The sequence below is a fragment of the Pseudochaenichthys georgianus genome, chromosome 6 (genome assembly GCF_902827115.2).
Source record: "Pseudochaenichthys georgianus chromosome 6, fPseGeo1.2, whole genome shotgun sequence".
NCBI classification, from domain to species: Eukaryota; Metazoa; Chordata; class Actinopteri; order Perciformes; family Channichthyidae; genus Pseudochaenichthys; species Pseudochaenichthys georgianus.
In genome coordinates this window covers 31485004-31504903 of record NC_047508.1, presented here as the reverse complement: position 1 = coordinate 31504903, position 19900 = coordinate 31485004, and the positions used below count along the sequence as shown (strand labels likewise).

Sequence of the window (19900 nt, the reverse complement as noted above, 5' to 3'; positions counted from 1 at the left end):
CTGATAGGTGGAGAGGCTACAAATGATCAGTCCCTTCAGATCCGCACACATGAAGCTTAATGAGCATGAATTGAACAGACCTGCTGCTGTATTAATTCTTTAGCTGCCACTTTAAGCTTTATGATGTGTACAACATGGATGTAATTTGATTTAATCTTGCCATTTTAAATGATGTATTCAATAAATAAGGTTAAACCAAATCATTACATTACAATAGATTTTATTTTAATGATTTGGTTTAACTTAAAGAGAAACTTTATTGTTATTGCACATATTACAGGTACTGAGACAACAAAATACAGTTTAGCTTCTAACCAGGTGCAACAAGCAGTGAAGTGGAAAGTAATGTACTCAATCTACAGAATAACATATAGAATGAATTGAATGATGAATAAACAGTGGGGTATGAATACACTAGATATCAGCCTGTGAGCAGTATGAACAGTGTGTATGAATATGCTAAGATATATAAAGTATGAAAACGGTAAGCAGTATAGTATAAAATATATAGATATTAATTTCATGATGATAAACATTGTGGAACAATGATGAAAAATGGGAATGGATGTGGCGACGTAAAACTGACACAAAACAACAACAAACTTTTGCCAGCCAATTGGAGAGTTTCATCAGCAGCACGTGGTAAAAACCACCAATGAGCGCTCAGCTCGAGATACCAGCGAGCCGTTTCCCATCAAGCATTTCGCTTCCGCAGCTCGTGGAGAGCAACTGCGCCAACTCGCCTCGCCTCGCTCTCAAGGCTGCAGGCGTCTTTGTCGCGCGAGATTTCAAAGTCTCATGTGGGCGAGCCTCCAGAGCAAGTCGGACAAAATGACTAACCATCATGCAACGCACTAGCAAGACGTTGATCGCAACTGCGCAGGTCTGCGCAGGTCTTGCTTGTCTCAAACAAGCCTAATGTATTCCCATCTGCGTCGGGATTTGACGCTCATGGAAGCACGGCATTCGTTTGTGTCGGCTGCCCTTAAAGGTAATGTGAGCGTCCATTCCCATTGGATAACGGAGAATTGTACACCCGGGTGTAAGTATTCCTCTTACTGTCGATTGATTTTACAGTGATATCTGCACTACTCATCGACTAAAAAACACCAGATTATCCTTGTTAATTACACAACATTGATTGGCTTAAATTGTGTGCAATGCTTTTGTATTTTTCCCCTTCGATTCGGAGAAACAAATATTTGTTCTGAGTAAAGGATGGCAGAAGACACTACACTACCCAGAATCCCCAGCTATCGTTTGGACTACACCATGTGCTCTGTTTGACAAACCCCGTGATAGTCTGTGATTGGAGAGTGTGCTCTGAGTAGGCCGCAAGGTGAACCTCGAAAAGTCCTCTAGAAAAGAAATCCCGCTCCACAGAAGTGGAACTACACAATCTTTAGTTCATAAAAAAGAACGAGTCATGCTTATCCACCAAAAAAAAGTTCGTCGCTAAAATTCCTGCCAATTCTTCTAGGCACGTAATTATTGGCTGAACTAGTCCCTTCAAAGCGTAATAATATCTTGGTCCAAAGTAGTGCCACGGTTCGTCACGTGATCGTGCTCCACCAATTGGGTAGCTGCATATTGTCAACAGAAGTGAAAGATGGCCGCCTACATGGTTGCGCTAAACCAGACCAAATGGATTGTAAACAGTGCTGTATGCTTGTTTTATGTCATGTTTTGTCATATGTCTTAATACATCACTAAGTCCGAGGTATTTGCGTTATATACGCGGTATTTGTGAGAGGTTTTACTATCTGGGAACAGAGTTGACCATCGAATCAACATTGACTAGCAGCGTTTATCAGCCAACTCCAGCTACAAACAATTTCCCCACGGGGATTAATAAAGTATATCAAACTCAAATTTATCAAACTATCATTCCTGGACTACCATGTTCGCATCGCTAGGTTCATTGGCTGAGCTCGTGGATTATTCCATTAGACTGAGGACTTTTTGTCTGTCTGTTGTTACCCTGTACACGTTAAATGCACTCTTAAAATGACTTGATTTCATACATAGCTGCGTCCAAGAAGAAGGTTAACTTGTTAGGTTAAGTAATTTAGATCAATAAAAAGCAGTACTTCCAGGCTGAAGACTTTTCTTTTTGTCGCTGCTTTTAATTGAACTATTCATATCTTAGACTGCACTGTAACTTTTATCCATGTATTTTTTCTTTTAATGTTTATTTTATTAGCTTTTCTTTTTAATGACTGATTTTAAATGCCATTTTCTTAATGTCTTTCATTTTTTGTAAAGCACTTTGAATTGCCTTGTGTTGAAAAGTGCTATATAAATAAACTTGCCTTGCCTTGCTTTTACCAATGTCCATTGATTCATTTATTTACTCATTCATCCCTCCACAAATGAAAACAACACTGATGAACCATAAAAACGAGATTTATTACAAATATAAAAAGGTATGACGTAGAAAACAGTACAAAACAGAATAAGGACATGTAATGGAGTATAATTGATTCTATTAAATAGCTCTGCCCAGAACTACACATGCTGGCTATTCTGTTTCGCAACATGTTCTCTATGGCACGTCTCTACTGGGAGTTGTAGTTTTAAAAGACGTTTTCGTATTTCCCATAATAAGAAGTTGCCAGTATTAAACTGTGTACATCCCTGGAGGTTTAGGGGACAGGAAACACTCACATTTAAAACATATAATTAATAAATGGGTGAAAATTGCTTGTGCCCATTATGGGCAGTATTAATATATATACCCACATGCCAGCTAAGGTCAGAAGAGCTTTATTTAACAGCTGGTCTTATGTTTGTGACCCCTCCTGTTGTTAATTGATAACATTACATTACATTACATGAATTGATAAGCCTGAAACATGCACTTGTCAAGGTTCAGAGGCACATTTTGCAAATATGGCAGTAGCCATCGATCAGCTTAAGATAAGATATACTTTATTGATCCCAAGTTGGAACATTTGCGTCACATCAGCATGTGTAACAGTTAAATATGCAGTTTATTTGAAAATCATTTAGTATAATCACACAAATTCTGTGTTTTATATTTATTGATTGTTCAATACCTGACAAGGCCGGAGATGAAATATCTACATACATCTTATAAGAGTATAATACATTATGTATAATATCAGTTAAAATATGTGCTTCAACATAGTTAACATTGCTGGAGGTATGCACAAATATTGATAGATGTCTTAATGCACTATTGAGGAACCTGCAACTCAAGTTTTTCATTCAGTGCAGAACTACACCACAGTTGTGTAGGCCTATATGATATGTCAATAAACCTTAGAACATCTTGAAATCTTGAAAGGGATGTGCAAAATAGTCATTATATACAGTCTTTAATTAACTATTAGTAGAGAATAACGAGTAATGAATATACTTTATAGGGATCGTATTAATATCTAATAATAAAAATAATTAAATTCAATAACATGCTTTAACCACCAGGTGTCCCTTTATATCAGCTGTGCACCTTTATGGTGTAAATACAGCCTATCTACCAATTGGATCAAATATAAAAGTGAGCCGAATTAGTGTTGATACTGCAAGGAGACGTATTGTGTGAAAAGAAATGTAATATGTTGTTTAATGGCTGATATATTTATGATCCACATCACGTTTTCAGTTCCGCATGTTTGTCTAGAGGTCTTCTCATCAGGGCTCTGTAAATACAGAACTACGGCAGATATGTAATATTTAATGCAGCCGAACCGTGTATTACAATGCCGTTATGTGATGACTTTCAAAGAGAAAAGCAAGCACACTCGGAATAAAGTATTATTTTTTTTTTTAAATGTTTTCGGTCTGTTTCCGGTATTTGTTAATGACGATGTGCTGTGAGATGTGAGACTGGAATTGCACAGGGGAAAATAACGTAGGCTATCTTTAGATGCGGATTTTGTTAAACTAATATGTTTAGGCTGTGAACCAACACTATACATTGACGGGGAAGGGGGTAGCAATAAAGATAACACCATTAAACAGTTACACAACATAACAGAAATAATATCGATAGCAGCGTCCCTAGCAACCACCTTGGTAACAATGAAAACGTCGCGATTTCCTGAAGTAATCTTCGTAATAACTAGCAAACTAAAGATCATGTACATCCACTGCACACATAATCTGAAATAACAACTCATATTTCTCGCATCAAATGACATCAAAACGCATTTTAATGGCCAAACTAACTTTAAAATAGGCATTTCCCACCGAGAATAAAACGAAGTTCGGCCATGTTTTCTTTTTCTGCAGGGAGAAATGTGAAGATCATGTGACATAGACGCCAGCCATCGGAATGAATGGTGAAAAAAACGGGGTTTGTCAAACAGAGCACATGGTGTAGTCCAAACGATAGCTGGGGATTCTGGGTAGTGTAGTGTCTTCTGCCATCCTTTACTCAGAAAAAATATTTGTTTCTCCGAATCGAAGGGGAAAAATACAAAAGCATTGCACACAATTTAAACCAATCAATGTTGTGTAATTAACAAGGATAATCTGGTGTTTTTTAGTCGATGAGTAGTGCAGATATCACTGTAAAATCAATCGACATTAAGAGGAATACTTACTTCCGGTTGTACAATTCTCCGTTATCCAATGGGAATAGACGCTCACATTGCCTTTAAGGGCAGCCGACATAAACGAATGCCGCTTCCATGAGCGTCAAATCCCGACGCAGATGGGAATACATTGCAATCAGTTGAAAGCTATTTGCGTCCCTTTATGACGCTGAAGGAGCCTAGGAGCGTCACAATTGGACGCCACGGACACTGACCAAACGTCGCTATTGGACGTTTAGGGAGTGAGAGTGTGTTGCACAAACAAGTGGCAACATGTGTGACGAAGGTGTTGCCCTGGGCTTTATCATGCAATAGAAAGTGAAACTTAAGCTCGTTCCATTGCGGAGATATTCCCGCGAGAGTGCGGAAAACTTAAATGTATATATTTATTTCAAATGTGAAATGTTACCAATATACTCACGGACCTCTAGGGAGCGCTCACGGACCACCAGTGGTCCGCGGACCACACTTTGAGAAGCACTGATCTAATCCCACTAACAGAGTGATATGAGCAGCGAAGAAAAGAAAAGTAATGTGATTGATTTAAAGAGAAAACCAGCCAGGAGGAGACAACAATGCAGCTAGCCCACCTGGGGCTCTCAATACAATTATACCACATGTTTTCTCAATTTTAAATGACCCTTATAAACTTTATGTCTGTTAACTTTGTAGATGTTGATTTACAAAGAGGGTATTATGCAGAGATCAAGTTGCAAAGTGTGACTGATAGGAATGTTAATCCTCCTCTGGAGAAAAATATTACTCTAGAGCTCACTTTTTTGTCAAAAACGAAAACAGGACATTATTAGTGTAGTTATATAATACAAAATCCTGAACATAAGTTACATTTGGTATTTTTTATCAGGACTGAAGTTGATTGAAAGATTTAACCCCAAAAAGTTAAACAAAATATTAATCTGTTGTCATTTTAGAGCAGTTTTTGGAAGTGGACATTTTTGTCCCGAATGACTAATTTGTAACTTTTTTGTTCAATCTGATTTTGTGCAAAAACTAATAATCAACCAAAATCAATGTTGTTGCTAATCTTTGACATATCCAAGACTATGTTATAAAAAAAAAGAGCCAGTCCCCAGATATGTATTTTTTGGAAAATAACTAATTTTCTCTGTTTTCATCATGAAAAAAAACAGCGGTTTCATGTATTCAAAATGGCCTTTAAAGGGTTAAAATCCTGAAAATTATTACATTTTTGGTATTTTCTATTAGGGCGGAAGTTGCTTTAAAGATTGAACCCAAAAAAGTTGTGAAAAAACCTTTTAATATAATGTTTTTATCAAAGTCTTTTGCAGTGGACATTTTTGTCTCGAATGACTAATTTGCGTAGTCCAATCGAATGATACCGGAGGGATATATGAAATAAATGTAGTGTAGTCAAAGTGCACAGATCTCTCATGGGTCGCATTGAATTGTAGTTTGCAGCTTTAAAACTCAATTCAACACAGTGTTACACATTTACGAGTGTCACCCAAAGGCAACACCATAAACACATTACGAGCAACATTGCACGCACCAGGTTCATCCCTGTTAACGCCTCTTATGAAGCACTAGATCTCCACCCACATGGATGGGTATGAACTGCATAGACACGAATATAGTCGCCATATTGCTTTCACCACTAACATCGGTTAAATAACTCCTGCTAGCTACTGTACCCCCGGAGACAGAAGGTTAGCTATCAGCTAGCCGCGTAACCTAGTTCATAACAGCGTTACATCACTTTGGGTCGTGTCCCACCTGGGAAACTGCGGCCTAAAGGAGCAAAAGCTTAGCATTTTAATGCGATACTGTGACATTACTACGACACAACAACAACAACAACAACACAAAAACAAAGGGAAAACGCTGCTGTGACTTTGCACATTGGTTTCTGTTTTCCGAAGGGGACTGGTTTCATCGTGCCCTGTGAGTAAAACAAGCTAGTTATATATTGCTTTCACCTTTAGCTGGAGTAATGTCAGAATATATCTAGGTATTTAACTAACAACAGTCCTGACAACTAGCTTGTTTCAGGGTAAAGTCAGTCAGATTATTCACTGCGCAGTGTTGACTGTCAGTCCAAACGGAGGTTTCAGCAGGTAGTGCAGGCTTGGGCCTAGCTTAAGTAGCTAACGTGTATTTATAGAAAGCAGCAAGCTACATTGTTTGTTTGGGCATGTCCTGCTACGGGTAGATATCAGGAGGTCGTAAAAGCCCAACTAATCATTACACTTTTAAAAAAGATTATGTTTTTCAGTCATAAGCAGGCAAACCACCTTCGGCAGCAAATGACCTGCTAATGCTAACAGTGACGTTGAAGTTATGAAATGTTTTAAGGGCTAATCAGCGTCTCTTTCTCACTACACTGTGTTAACTTTGTGTTTATGTTCAGGATTTGTAGCCAAAAGAGGAGACATGTCCTGTCCATGCACTTCGGCTGCCAGGTTGTTCCTTAACACAGCCCACCGAGGTAAGTAAAGTGACACATTATACAGTAAAGCTGCATGACATTGTGCTACAGTTTGTGAAGTGGGTCTGCAGACCGCTGCTCGTCATGTAATATGTCAACAGCAGGTGGAAAAGTTACTTGGCGTGTAGCTGTGGGGCAGCTGAAGTTCTTACATCAGCCAGCCTTTTCATTAAGTTGTACAGCTGTAATTAGCCTTATGTTGTATTGACACATGAACAAATACTAATCAGTACATGTATAGTTATGTCGCAATAGCTAAGCTAAATCGTTACAGCAACTTGCTACTGTCCTACTTGCATAACGGATACATAATGTACAATAGCTAGAGCACAGATAGTATGCAGTGTGTTCAGCTGAAATATATAAGCATATAACATTATGTAGCTTTTTTTTTTTTACTTATCCAATGTATCTGACTTATGCCTGCAGTGGTGCACATAGGGCCATAACTAACAACTATGTTCATTTGTTAATTAATCTGCAGATACTTTTATTTTTTAATCAAACCATGTATTATTCATATTTATTTATTATTAAGTGTAACAAAATGAGGAGAAAAGGCCATCTGAGCTCAAAGTTACATTTTCAGACTTAGAATGTCCTTGGAGAAACTGGAATTGTTCTAAATGTTTGGTTATAAAATAAGTGGAATTATTTATTTGTTAATTTGAATTCAATTTCTCACTTTAGGACTATTAACACGATAAAAGTACAAAGACATTCTTAATTTAGTTTGTTATTATTGGAATATGTTTTGTATAGGTAAACAAAATAACTGTATTAGAAAACGTATGTTTGCATTGGAAATCAATAGGGATGTTGCTGTTGTGTTTACAGGATTGTTCTGCTCCCGCATCCAGTTGTTTTCTCTGAGTCGTCATGGGTCTCGGGAAACTCACTTCCCTCCCCGGGTCAGGGTGAGGTCGTTCTCAGAGACTGCGGTCTGCTATGCCGCTAAAGATGGGACAACAAAGGACAGTGGAAGTGAAGGTGGAAAGGTAAGCTCTTGGAAGATACATGTACTTGTAGCTCTGTCCCATTGGAGTATTAACACACAATGTTATACATGGAACAGATACTAGTAATACAATGACACATGTGCTGACAGGGTCTCTTTCTACACAGAAAAGCGTCAGTGAGGGGAAAAGACTCTCTGGCTCTGGTGGTTCAGGAAAGGGAGGAAGCCAGCTACGCTGCCCTAAATGTGGAGACCCCTGCACACATGTAGAGACCTTTGTGTGTGAGTTACCTTCTTAATATCAGACAATCATTTACCAAGACAGGTAGGAGTCGGATACAGAGGGAGATGGTTGATGCAGTGACTGAATAAACAGAGATAAACGTACAGCATAGTGCCTCGTCAGATATGCAAATGTTTTATCCAGGATTTAAAAAAAAAAAATTCTGTGTTGCAAAGTGTGATGGTGGACTGAAATAAATATAAACAAACAGCACAACAAGGGTACACCACAAACATCCATCATAAGTCATTTCCTGGCACAACTTGTCAAGAAGACAACCTGCAAGTAAACACTGAGAGTTTGGGTTTATTGTTGTCCAACAACATTGTTTTCTGCTTGGGTTGCAACATTAACTATGGGATAAGCGGCTGCTTGCTTCAACTTAGAAGTGTGGTTTATATTGTTATATTGTGCAGCAATGTGTAGTCCTCTGATTATCAACTGCCTGATGACAGGTTGAAGTGCATTGTAGCAAAGAGTGCAACGTGTAACAGCTATTTGTTTTTCCCATTTATCCTGTTGCATCATGTAGATTTATCAGCAAGTTTCCCCGTAGGCCATTTGTTCATTTCAGAAAAAATGGAAACTACTTCAATCTAAACAGTCATTTTTGGTTTGATTTTCAGTCAGCTTAATGATCTGCAAAACACATTTTCTTGAAAATGTTAAATGTTGCAAATGTTTTTTAATCAACCAGTGTGAAATGTTTCAGTGTTTAATACGTTTTGCATTGTTCTTTTGTAGCATCAACACGATTTGTCAAATGTGAGAAATGCCATCACTTCTTCGTGGTTCTGTCTGAAACGGACTCTAAGAAGGGGCTAAACAAAGAGCCTGAGTCCGCTGCGGAGGCAGTGAAACTGGCATTTTCACAGAAACCGCCCCCTCCCCCAAAGAAGGTGAGAAATCGAAGCAGGAAGACAATATTGTGCTTTTATGAAACTTCCATTGACATGTTGCACAACACATTGTAATAGTCCGTCTGTTATAGTTTGATACTGTATTGAAATATAAATTCATTTTTCCAGATATATGCTTACCTCGACAAGTTTGTTGTTGGCCAGTCATATGCTAAAAAGGTGTTAGCCGTGGCCGTGTACAATCACTACAAGCGTATCTACAACAACATTCCTGCTGGGAGTCGACAGCAGGTGGAGGTGGAAAAGCAGCCTTCCCTCACACCCCGGGGTCAGTATTACTGTCGTCTGTAGAGGGTTTTATTCTGCTGCTCTTAGGTCTAAATCCCACCCAGCTTTGCATTAGATCATGCTATTTCTAATGCGTTTGTTTTGATGAAGAAGATTCATATTAATGAATAGTGATGTACATATTCTAATAAGTACATCACTACATAATCTGTTATTTTTCCAACTTTAAACAAGACCATTATTGTAGTCTGATAATTGGTAAACACAGGAGTGTGTAGAAAAGAAAATGAAAGTTTTGGAAAACCCCTAACATATTTCTTGTCTGAGCTTCAAAGCTCCCAAGATACAACCGAAAAAGGGAATTTGCCTTTCAAGTGACTTTCACAAAAGGTTCTGTCTCTTGTTTTTCTTGGACTATATTTGTTTTGCTCAAATATGTAGTCCTGAACTTTGACCTACTTTTGGACGCCATCTTTGTTTTCATTCCATTCTTCACAGCAGTCAGAGAGGAAGTGGGGAGAGAGTGAGCACAGGGACCTGTAATTAAAAATGACAGATTAGGTTCTACCATTTGGGTTTTGAATATGTTTCTGAGACGATCCAACAGTATATTTCAAACACTAATTAAAAACTAAATTTGAATATTATACCACCAACAAGGCTGTTTTATAAATCTCTTGATAAAGTAAACGGAGGAGATGCAACCGTGCAAAACAGCTCCAGCCATTGTTATAAGTTACCGTTTGTTGGAATGCCAGTGTTCACAGAAAGAAAATGCAATTGTTCAAGCAATTACATTTAGGGGAAAATATCTTACATTTTTTACACATTCAGACGTAATTAAGAGCTATTTATTAATACAAATCTATTCAAATAACTAATTAGAGAGATTGCAGCTGAGCCTTTTAAATCATAACTTGTTGTGAATTGTAATCTTTTTGGCATTTGTTCAATATTTGACGACACCGGTTGTATAGAGGTTTTAGCTGATAACCATAGTGCCCTAATGGTAATGATTATTGATAATATTGATTTGAGTACTTTCACCCTCTCTCTGTAGAGCTAGAGATGAGAAGACGAGAGGATGAGTACAGGTTCACAAGTAAGTGATTGGTCCGCCTTACTCTTGTGTCATTAGAGCAGGGGTGTCAAACTCAATTTCATCTCGGGCCACATTAGCATCATGGTTGCACTCAAAGGGCCAGTTTTATATATATATAAGACTATATAAATATATCGTATATATAAAATAATGCATTATATTACATTATTGCCTCTGCATTGCATTATTATCACATAGGGTAATTACTTAATAATTAACTACGTCTGAAAGCAGAACTTGAGGGGAAATAATTGCAAGTCTCTTCAGTGAGAATGTCACAAAGTTATAAAAAAAAAAAGCCAAATTCTTGGAAAAAGTCCAAATGAAATATTGAGGAAAAAAAGTAACATTTTGAAGAAAAAAAGGCAAATTCTGAGAAAAAAGTCAAATGAGAGATGCATTGTGGGACATCAGAAACAGGTTTATTGTATGTAGTTTATGGGCAACGTGCTCCTGTAAAGCGGCATGTAACGTATAATAAATATATTATATTCTTTGCAAGCTCTTGTGGGGCCACATCAAATGAAGTCACGGGCCGGATTCGGCCCCGGGCCTTAAGTTTGACACCCCTGCATTAGAGGCACCACCCAAAAAATCACAGCCACCTAATCATAAGCTATGATTTTTTTTTTTTCAAGTTGCACAAATGCCAAAATTGTACAGACTTGTAGCTCTTCAGTCAGATTTTAATTCGGGTAGAAATTCTTGTTAAGTTATTGTAAGTTTATACAAAACATAAAGAATCAGATTAGAAGCTATACATTACTACAGCAAATTAATCACTTAATATACTTTTTGGGAGCATCTCTAGTTTCAGAGTAGTGACGACTGATTGGATTATCATTTTCAGAACTGAAGCAAAATGATTTAAACCTGTTAATCTCTGATTTACTGGACAATGAGGTAACCTGATGACCTGCATTCACATCTGTACCTTCTCTATTTCCAGCCCTGCTCTCCTCACCTAGTAACTCCACACTGACTAGGCCATGTATATGTTAAGACTGCACATGGCAATGTTTCTATGCACAGTTTGACACAAACTTCCTTAAAATTAGGGATGCTCCGATTGATCGGCCGCCGATCGATATCGTCCGATACTCACTCTCTGCCGATCGATCGGAGCTCTCTAAAAATGCCGATCGTGAGAGCATGACGTAAAATACATGACACTTTTCTCTGCGCGGCAAAACAAGCTCGCCAAAGTGGCTTCACCGGTCTGGCAGTATTTGAAGGTGTCTGAAAAAGACAATAAAATAGCGGTATGCAACGTGTGTGAAGCAGAAATCCTGCAGCTCCACCCGCTGTGACGGACCGGTGAGCGGAGCAACACACACACGAAGAGTTAGACCTAACACACTTAGCTATTTTATCTACCTCTGGAACAAGCTAAACTAGTTATAAATATATTTATTCTTCACTGTCGGGTCACTCATTACTGGATCATTGATCTGCATGAGATACTGACCGGCTGTCAGGAGAGCGAGAGAGGAAAAGAGAGCGCTTCCGCTCATTTCTCCCGTGTTATTATCCAAAGTTAATGTAAACTTGAATAATGTACTTCATGTGAATGTAATAATTATGTTGGTTGTAGTTTGTGGAAGCGCCAGTGAATGAGCCCCATTAACTGAGTTTTAAACATCACTTTAAATGGAAGATCCCCATAGGCCCCGCCCACTCGATCGGCCAAAAGTGATTCCGGCGATCGGCCCCAAAATTGGCGATCAGAGCATCCCTACTTAAAATGGATGGCCTGTTTAAATTGTGCAGAAGTTGAAACCGAAGACTGCGTCTTTACAGTCATTTCTCATATCCTCACTCAGCTGACCCCTGTGTCTTTGCTTTGTGTTGCAGAGCTGCTGCAGATTGCGGGCATCAGTCCTCATGGAAACGCTCTCGGGGCGTCCATGCAGCAGCAGGCCAGCCAGCAGGCGCCTCAGGAGAAGAGAGGCGGGGAGGTGCTGGACTCCACGCACACCGACATCAAACTGGAGAAGAGCAACATCATACTTCTAGGTCCCACTGGCTCAGGTCAGTGTCCACTATGTCCTACATCAGGGATATTCAATTAGTTTGAACGGGGGCCGGTTGATGAAAATGATCCAAAGCAAGGGGCCGGGGAAAAGATGGCTTGAAATATGAGCAATCATATTAAGAGCTTCAGATGCAGTAAATACTACAACAGCATAGTGGAGTGCATATATTGTGTTTAATTCAATCAAACATCATCGCCCCAAGGCCTTTCTAGATCTCAATGGCAGGTTCAGAACTCAGTAGGCCTACATGTGAAGCTGATTTAACCATCAACATCATTTCATTTGATTTCATTTAGGTGGAATTATCTAATCATTCACGCAGAGATGCAATCAATGACAGGAGTTGTCACTACAGTAGCTAGAGCCCGCCAAAGTGTTTAGGCAATGTCTTCCCCTCTATCTCTCAATGTAGTGCCCTCTCTGGAATAAAGCCACTCTGGCCCAAAACAAACAAAATGTGATTAATTTGTAACATTATACTCAAAGGGCCAGTAAATATCACCCCGGGGCCGGATTTGGCCCGCGGGCCGCCCATTGAATAGCCCTGTCCTACATGATATTGTTTTATATCAGTTTGATAACAATCCCCAACCAAACCAGACAGCCGGAAGATCTTCATATTCTTATTGTGTAAAACATCTGGTCAATTTTTTTTCAAGGTATGGTTCATTTTGTGGAATGAAAAAGTACATTTAATGGATTTCACCGTGTATTTAAAAAGCATTGGGAATGCCCTGCTGTCAAAAACCTTTTATTTTGGAAAAGATTCACCACTCTTAGGAACTGTTGTTAATACTGTAAATGCAGCACTCACGTATGCTTCATCATTCAGTTTTAAACACTTTCATATTCAGTGTACCTGTTAACATAAGTGTGTTTCAAAAATAGTTTGAACTATGTTTGTTTTGTGTTTTTTTTTCCCCAGGAAAGACATTGTTGGCGCAGACCCTGGCACGTTGTCTGGATGTTCCTTTTGCCATATGCGATTGCACCACACTAACTCAAGCTGGATACGTGGGAGAAGACATCGAGTCAGTTATTGCCAAACTGCTGCAAGATGCCAACTATTCAGTGGAGAAAGCACAGCAAGGTGACTTTAAAATAACATGCAGTCAAAGGTGGACAAATCTGCTCTGATAGGACATTACATTTACATTACATTGCATTTAGCTGACGCTTTTATCCAAAGCGACTTACAATAAGTACATTCGACCAGGAAGACACAACCTTGAAGAAAACCGAATCATATAAGTACATCAGGTTTCATAGAGCCAAACATTTCAAGTGCTACTCAACTGGCTTTAGGTAAGCCAGTCCTTTATTAGTATATAAGTGCTTTGTTAGCAGTTCTTTGTTAGTAATTTTATTGCTCGAAGTGGAGTCGAAAGAGATGAGTTTTCAGTCTGCGCCGGAAGGTGTGTAAGCTTTCTGCCGTCCTGATGTCAATGGGGAGCTCATTCCACCATTTTGGAGCCAGGATAGCAAACCCACTTGTTTTTGCTGATGGGAACTTGGGTCCCCCTCGCAGCGAGGGTGCAGCGAGCCGTTTGGCTGATGCAGAGCGTAGAGCACGCGCTGGGGTGTACCGTTCAACCATGTCCTGGATGTAGGAAGGGCCAGATCCATTTGCAGCATGGTACGCAAGTACCAGTGTCTTGAAGTGGATTCTAGCAGTTACCGGAAGCCAGTGGAGGGAGCGGAGGAGCGGCGTGGTGTGGGAAAATGTAGGAAGGTTGAAGACCAGACGAGCCGCTGCATTCTGGATGAGCTGCAGAGGTCGGGTGGCACATGCAGGAAGACCAGCCAGGAGGGAGTTGCAGTAGTCTAGGCGTGAGGTGACGAGAGCCTGGACCAGAAGCTGCGTGGCTTTCTGGGGACGTATCCTCCACATGTCATATGGGCATTCTGAATGGGCACACACACAGTACTCCATATTCAAATCTAAAGGGATGTGCGGTTGGTTTTGTTAGCCGTGTTAAAAAGAGAAAGTTAGCAGAAAACCAAAACAGTGCAGATGTTTATACAAGGCGAAAGAGTCTCGTCACTATAAACATCATGACACTGTGACCTCTATCCTCCATTAGCCGTCATACAGTATACAACAGAACCACCTTTGTTTTCATTGCACTCGCTCAGATCTTTTAACAGCTTATAAATGTTAAATTGTTACAGATTCAAGTCTATAAAGCAATGCCATGACAATCTTGTTAAATCTAAACTCTGGGAGACTCAACCCTTGTTAAAATAATGTTTACTTCTACAGCAGTAACTGCATTATTCCTCCAAACTGTTTCATTGTGCATGTTTATGTCAATTCCTTACAGGGGTATTGTATAAGTGGCTTGGTCTGATCGTAAGTGCGAGCATGGAGAGGAAGGAATTAAAACAAAACAAAACCCTTGGATGAACAAAAATAAACATCAGTTTCATTTTGACAAGGGTTTCTCCCCGCAGCAGTGAGTCACCCTTTTCAAAAATGAGACTGATGTTGACTTACTTTACTTTGCAGTGGTTGGATAATTTGGACCTTTTTATCGTGATTGAAAGTGCATCATGTTATGAGATGTTACTAATATGACATTAAGAGTGTTTAAAAGTCTGCAGACAGTGGAGTTAAGACTGGGGCTGTCGTCATGCAGTTGCGAGATGTGAAACTAATGCTGTGTTGTGTTTCATGTGCAGGTATTGTGTTTCTGGATGAGGTGGATAAGATTGGCAGTGTGCCTGGAATCCATCAGCTGAGAGATGTGGGAGGAGAGGGAGTCCAGCAGGTCAGTATTCAACCCGATTGCACTCAAAAGACATTCAACGCATTTCTTTATAGACACAGTTTTGATTTATAAATACGGCAGCGCATTGGATTTATTTACCGTTAAGAGTATCCTGATGCTTTGTTGTTAAATATTGATGGTTGTTTTCTTTTCCTCGCCGTCAGGGGTTGCTCAAACTGTTGGAGGGCACCATCGTTAATGTTCCTGAGAAGAACTCCAGGAAGCTGAGAGGAGAAACGGTGCAGGTCGACACAACGAACATCCTGTTTGTGGCATCCGGTGCTTTCAACGGACTCGACAGAATCATCAGCAGAAGAAAGAATGAAAAGGTACGTTTTAATGCGACTTGTTTGTGTCCTCGGATAGTCAGCTCACAGAGTCACTCCAACGTGTTCCTCTTGTTTCATTACTGCCCAGTATTTGGGTTTTGGAACTCACTCCAACATGGGGCAGGGCCGCCGTGCAGCGGCCGCCGCAGACCAGGCCAACACCAGCGGAGAGACGGACACCCTGCTGGAGATCGAGGAGAAGGACCGGCTGCTGAAGGTCGTGGAGGCCAGAGACCTGATCGATTTCGGGATGATCCCAGAGTTTGTGGGGCGTCTTCCTGTGGTCGTCCCTCTGCACAGCCTGGACCAAGAGACGCTAGTCCGAATCCTGACGGAGCCACGCAACGCTGTGGTGCCCCAGTACCAGGCTCTGTTCAGCATGGACAAAGTAAGGGTTGCCTTATGGCGCGTTTCCACTGCAGCGGGTAGCTCGCTTTAAGCGTGCCGAGCCGTGCGGGGCCCGTTTTTGGTTGCGTTTCCACTTGGCCTAGTACCGACTAGCGGGTCCTAATTCACATTTTTTCTGGCCCCATAAAATCGTGGTTCTAGGGTCAGGAACAACCAGGCTGAGTCGGGCTGAGTATGCTAAACTAGAGAGAGAATCGCTGGCAAGGGGGCTACAACTACAACAAGATGAACATATTTGACCGTGATTTAATTGTAATACACGTTTCTAAATGATGCCGAAGTAACAACATACTGATACCGGTTAGTAAAAACCATGAATTAATGCTTTGACAAGTCTGCAGACAGACGGCAGGCGAAAAACCCTTTTTAAAATGCGTGTTTTCTAAATGGAGCTTGGCTAAGCTAACGTTGTATATGCTCCGACCGTCCACACTCACAACAACGGCCTACAGACATAAATAAACCAGCGACTGTATTCGCCATGACACAGGCAGTCTGTGGTTTGTACTTGTTTAACTTGTGTCTAGTTTCTGAACAGATATGAGGAGCTGTGAGCTCTGAGGGCTAAGAGCTAACGGCTGTGTTGTTTTTCTGGGGCGCTCATTGAAGATGACGTCACGGCTCCGCCTACACTACGTTACTATAGTAACTACCCCAGTTCCTAAACTGTAATGGAAGCGCAGCATTAAAGTGAGCCGGGCCTAATAAGGCCTAACCAAACCGAGCGAGGCCTGCAGTGGAAAGTTTGGAAACGCGCCATTACAGTGGCTGCTACAGTACTGTGTTGAAGGGAGCGTTGAGCCAATAATACCCCGTCATTTTTAGGAAATGTCAATCCTGATAGTTTTGCTTTGAGTTGCCTCGTGTTGGAGATATCAGCCGTAGAAACGTCTGCCTTCTTTAACATGTAATGAAACTAAATAGGCTTGTTGTAACAACGCGACCGCTAAGGAGTGAGCACAAGCCTCTGTCCATAAGTACAGGCTCCCTTCTGCGTGGTCATACACTTGCAAGTGGCTGTGGATTATCCGGAGTAATGTCCAATATTTCTAACACTGATTAACCCCCGCCAAAACAATCTATATATTTTGTAATCTACTTTTAAATCTGTATTCAGACAGGCAGCAGCACGGTGTTAAGCAAACACAGCCCCCTCATTTATTTGAGTGAGACCACTGCATTTGCTTCGTGAGCGTGCCATTGAGTGGGGGTTTCCACTGAGCTGATGTCACAACACAGAGCAGGGTCATGTAGTTGAAAACCTGCGAGTACACATTCCTGGTAGATTCCTTCTCATTGAGTGTTCTCTCTCCCTGGTGGCTGACGGACAGCTCGCCTTTCTTGTGTCAGATCTGCATACAAAAGAGTGCAGGGATGTAACTCTCAGGGTCTATTTGTTTAACTCTGAATGTTTATGTAGAATTTCCAATTAATCTGCAGTGTTTGTTTTTTCAGTGTGAACTCAACGTGACCCCAGATGCCTTGATGGCCATAGCCCGGATGGCTCTGGAGAGGAAAACCGGAGCTCGTGGGCTCAGGTCCATCATGGTATGCGTCTTTATGACAGGTTTCAAACTTGAATACTCCTGTTGTCCTGTTGATGTAGCACTCATTAACACATCCTCACTCTTCATAGGAAATGCTCCTCCTCGAGCCCATGTTCGAGGTGCCACACTCTGACATCATGGCTGTGGAGCTGAACAAAGACATCGTCCTGGGAAAATCACTACCCAGATATATCAGGTCAGTGTTTCTCCGCTCACAGATCCGTGTGTGTAACGTTGGAGCTCAGATTCCTCAATCCAAGCTCCTTGAGGCCACAATGTTTTGCGATGTGAAACCTGAACTTGAGTCTCCATTTGAATTTCAGAGCTCCAGCCAAGGAGTCTACAGAGGAGGAATACGACTCGGGCGTCGAGGAGGAGAACTGGCCTCGGCAGGCGGACGCTGCTAACAACTGAACCACATGTCTCTCGTTTCACCTAAAGACAGTCTCTGAAACCATTAGATCGCGATGAACCTTTGGACACCCCCGACAAACAAGCTGTGGACACTGTAGTAGAAGTATTGAAGGCTGGTGTTTTCACGACGAGTCCTTTGGTCCCGTGCATCTGAAACGTTAATTCTCTAGCGGTGCACTCGCAGGGTGGGCCTTTATAAAAATATTTCAATCTCTGGGGATTTGTTCAAATTTGTATCTATATAAAGATAATGCAATTTTATTCATGAAAGGATCTGTAGCTAGTTTTTTTCTTTTTGTGGTGAGGGACTGTAAGGGCAAGGGAAGCAAATGGAAACGATGGGATCATACTGTACACTTGGAAAAAAAAGTGGAGCTGAAAAAGTGTAGACGTGATGTCACCAAGTCAAGTAATGCCTTGAATCAAAAGGGCATACTTCCACGAGCACATCAATATGTTGTCTTCTTTACCACCATTGTAATAATGGTGTTCAGTCAAACTGGGCTGTAAGTGCTGCTGACGGAGCATTTGTAAGCAGTTTGTAAGCAGTTTGTAAGCCTTGAACTTTAAATAGATGAACACATTGTGAAGTGTAACGCCCCAGCAAACTAAACAAGCAGGATAATAATAATAATTATTATTGCTATTAAAGCAGCAAGAAGGGTTATTTTTCAGTGTTTTGCTTCCTGTTGTCGCCCAGTCTTTAGAGAATGTATCGTTTTGCTCACACACCTCCTCCCCACAGGACTCTGCAGGATCAGCAGGTAGATGAACACATAGCCAGTACCTGACAAAATCACATTTTAAAATGGTCTACCCCAGCGTTATTAACCAGATTATAATCGGAAGGATAATCTCTTCCAGTTGGCTCTGAACCTGCTGTGTCAGTCCCCCCTCAGAACAGCACAAGTATTTTTATTTCTTTGTGCGTAGCCCAGTGTTGGAAACACACCTCTCTGTTAGTGATGTAATATCCTGTTACTAAAGTATCTCGGTGCACCGTCTGTAATCAAGCCTCGTTGCTCTCTGATAGAACTGAACCACGCTGCTGCACTCTTTAAAACGCTGTCTGTGCTATAACATGAGATTAAACTAGACCTGTTCTCCCTTTGCTTTTAAGTTTCCTTTTAAGTTAAGTTTAAAACTGCTTTTCCTGTTTTCAGAGGTCTGTTACAGAACCTGTACCCCCCCCGACCCAAGTTTGTGAATCCAACATTTATTGTGATCGTTTAAAATATATAAATAAAATGTAAATCTCTGTACAATACTTTTCGATTGTGCTTCCCATTTTTACTTCTGCAGACCACATCATGCTCTACAATGATTTCATTATCAAAGTCAGTGCAACATTCTTCCACACAGGAAACAGGAAATGGTCTTGATAAACATCTTTTTTTCTTGTTATATTTGATTTTCAACATATATATATAATGTAGCTTTGGCACATTTAAAAAAAGTGTCCATGAAAACAAGAACATCTTATCACTGCTATTGTTCATGTTTGACTGCAAACCATATGATTACATTTTCCATGAAATATGAATTGTTACATCACTTGTTGTTCCACCCTGCCACGCTGTAATCGGCTAATCTCTGGATATTATCGTCAGCACTCTCTAATCCCCTTCGAGGGAAAATTGAGATTCAAATTAAAAAGTCATACGAAAATGTGTCTTCATTATAAACATGAACATTGTGATTAATTATAATACTGTATAATATTATAAATATATTACTAGTAAAAATAATATTTTAATTTGTGCTATTGGTTAATCATTTTTATGTTAGTCTTGCATATCATTATTTGTATACATGGTTAAATTAATCTGTACTTGTACCTGTGCATTTGTAAACAACTCCTCACATGATGTCAGA

At 40.4% G+C, this 19900-nt stretch overlaps 1 protein-coding gene across 2 annotated transcripts; it reads left to right on the top strand.

Annotated features, from left to right (window-relative positions):
* Positions 1–6115: 6115 nt before the first annotated feature.
* Positions 6116–19292, top strand: clpxb (caseinolytic mitochondrial matrix peptidase chaperone subunit Xb). 2 transcript variants are annotated; one of them, XM_034084640.2, is made up of 15 exons: positions 6116–6485; positions 6952–7029; positions 7867–8027; positions 8155–8269; positions 9015–9169; positions 9299–9458; positions 10479–10520; positions 12375–12551; positions 13482–13646; positions 15239–15327; positions 15492–15656; positions 15745–16044; positions 17520–17612; positions 17701–17807; positions 17935–19292. In XM_034084640.2, the coding sequence occupies exons 2-15, from the start codon at positions 6975–6977 to the stop codon at positions 18023–18025; spliced, it is 1875 nt and encodes a 624-aa protein (XP_033940531.1). In that variant the 5' UTR covers positions 6116–6485; positions 6952–6974; the 3' UTR covers positions 18026–19292. The 2 variants fall into 2 exon arrangements, with proteins under 2 accessions (XP_033940531.1, XP_033940532.1); XM_034084641.2 differs by lacking the exon at positions 10479–10520 and having other exon boundaries at positions 6117–6485.
* Positions 19293–19900: the final 608 nt, after the last annotated feature.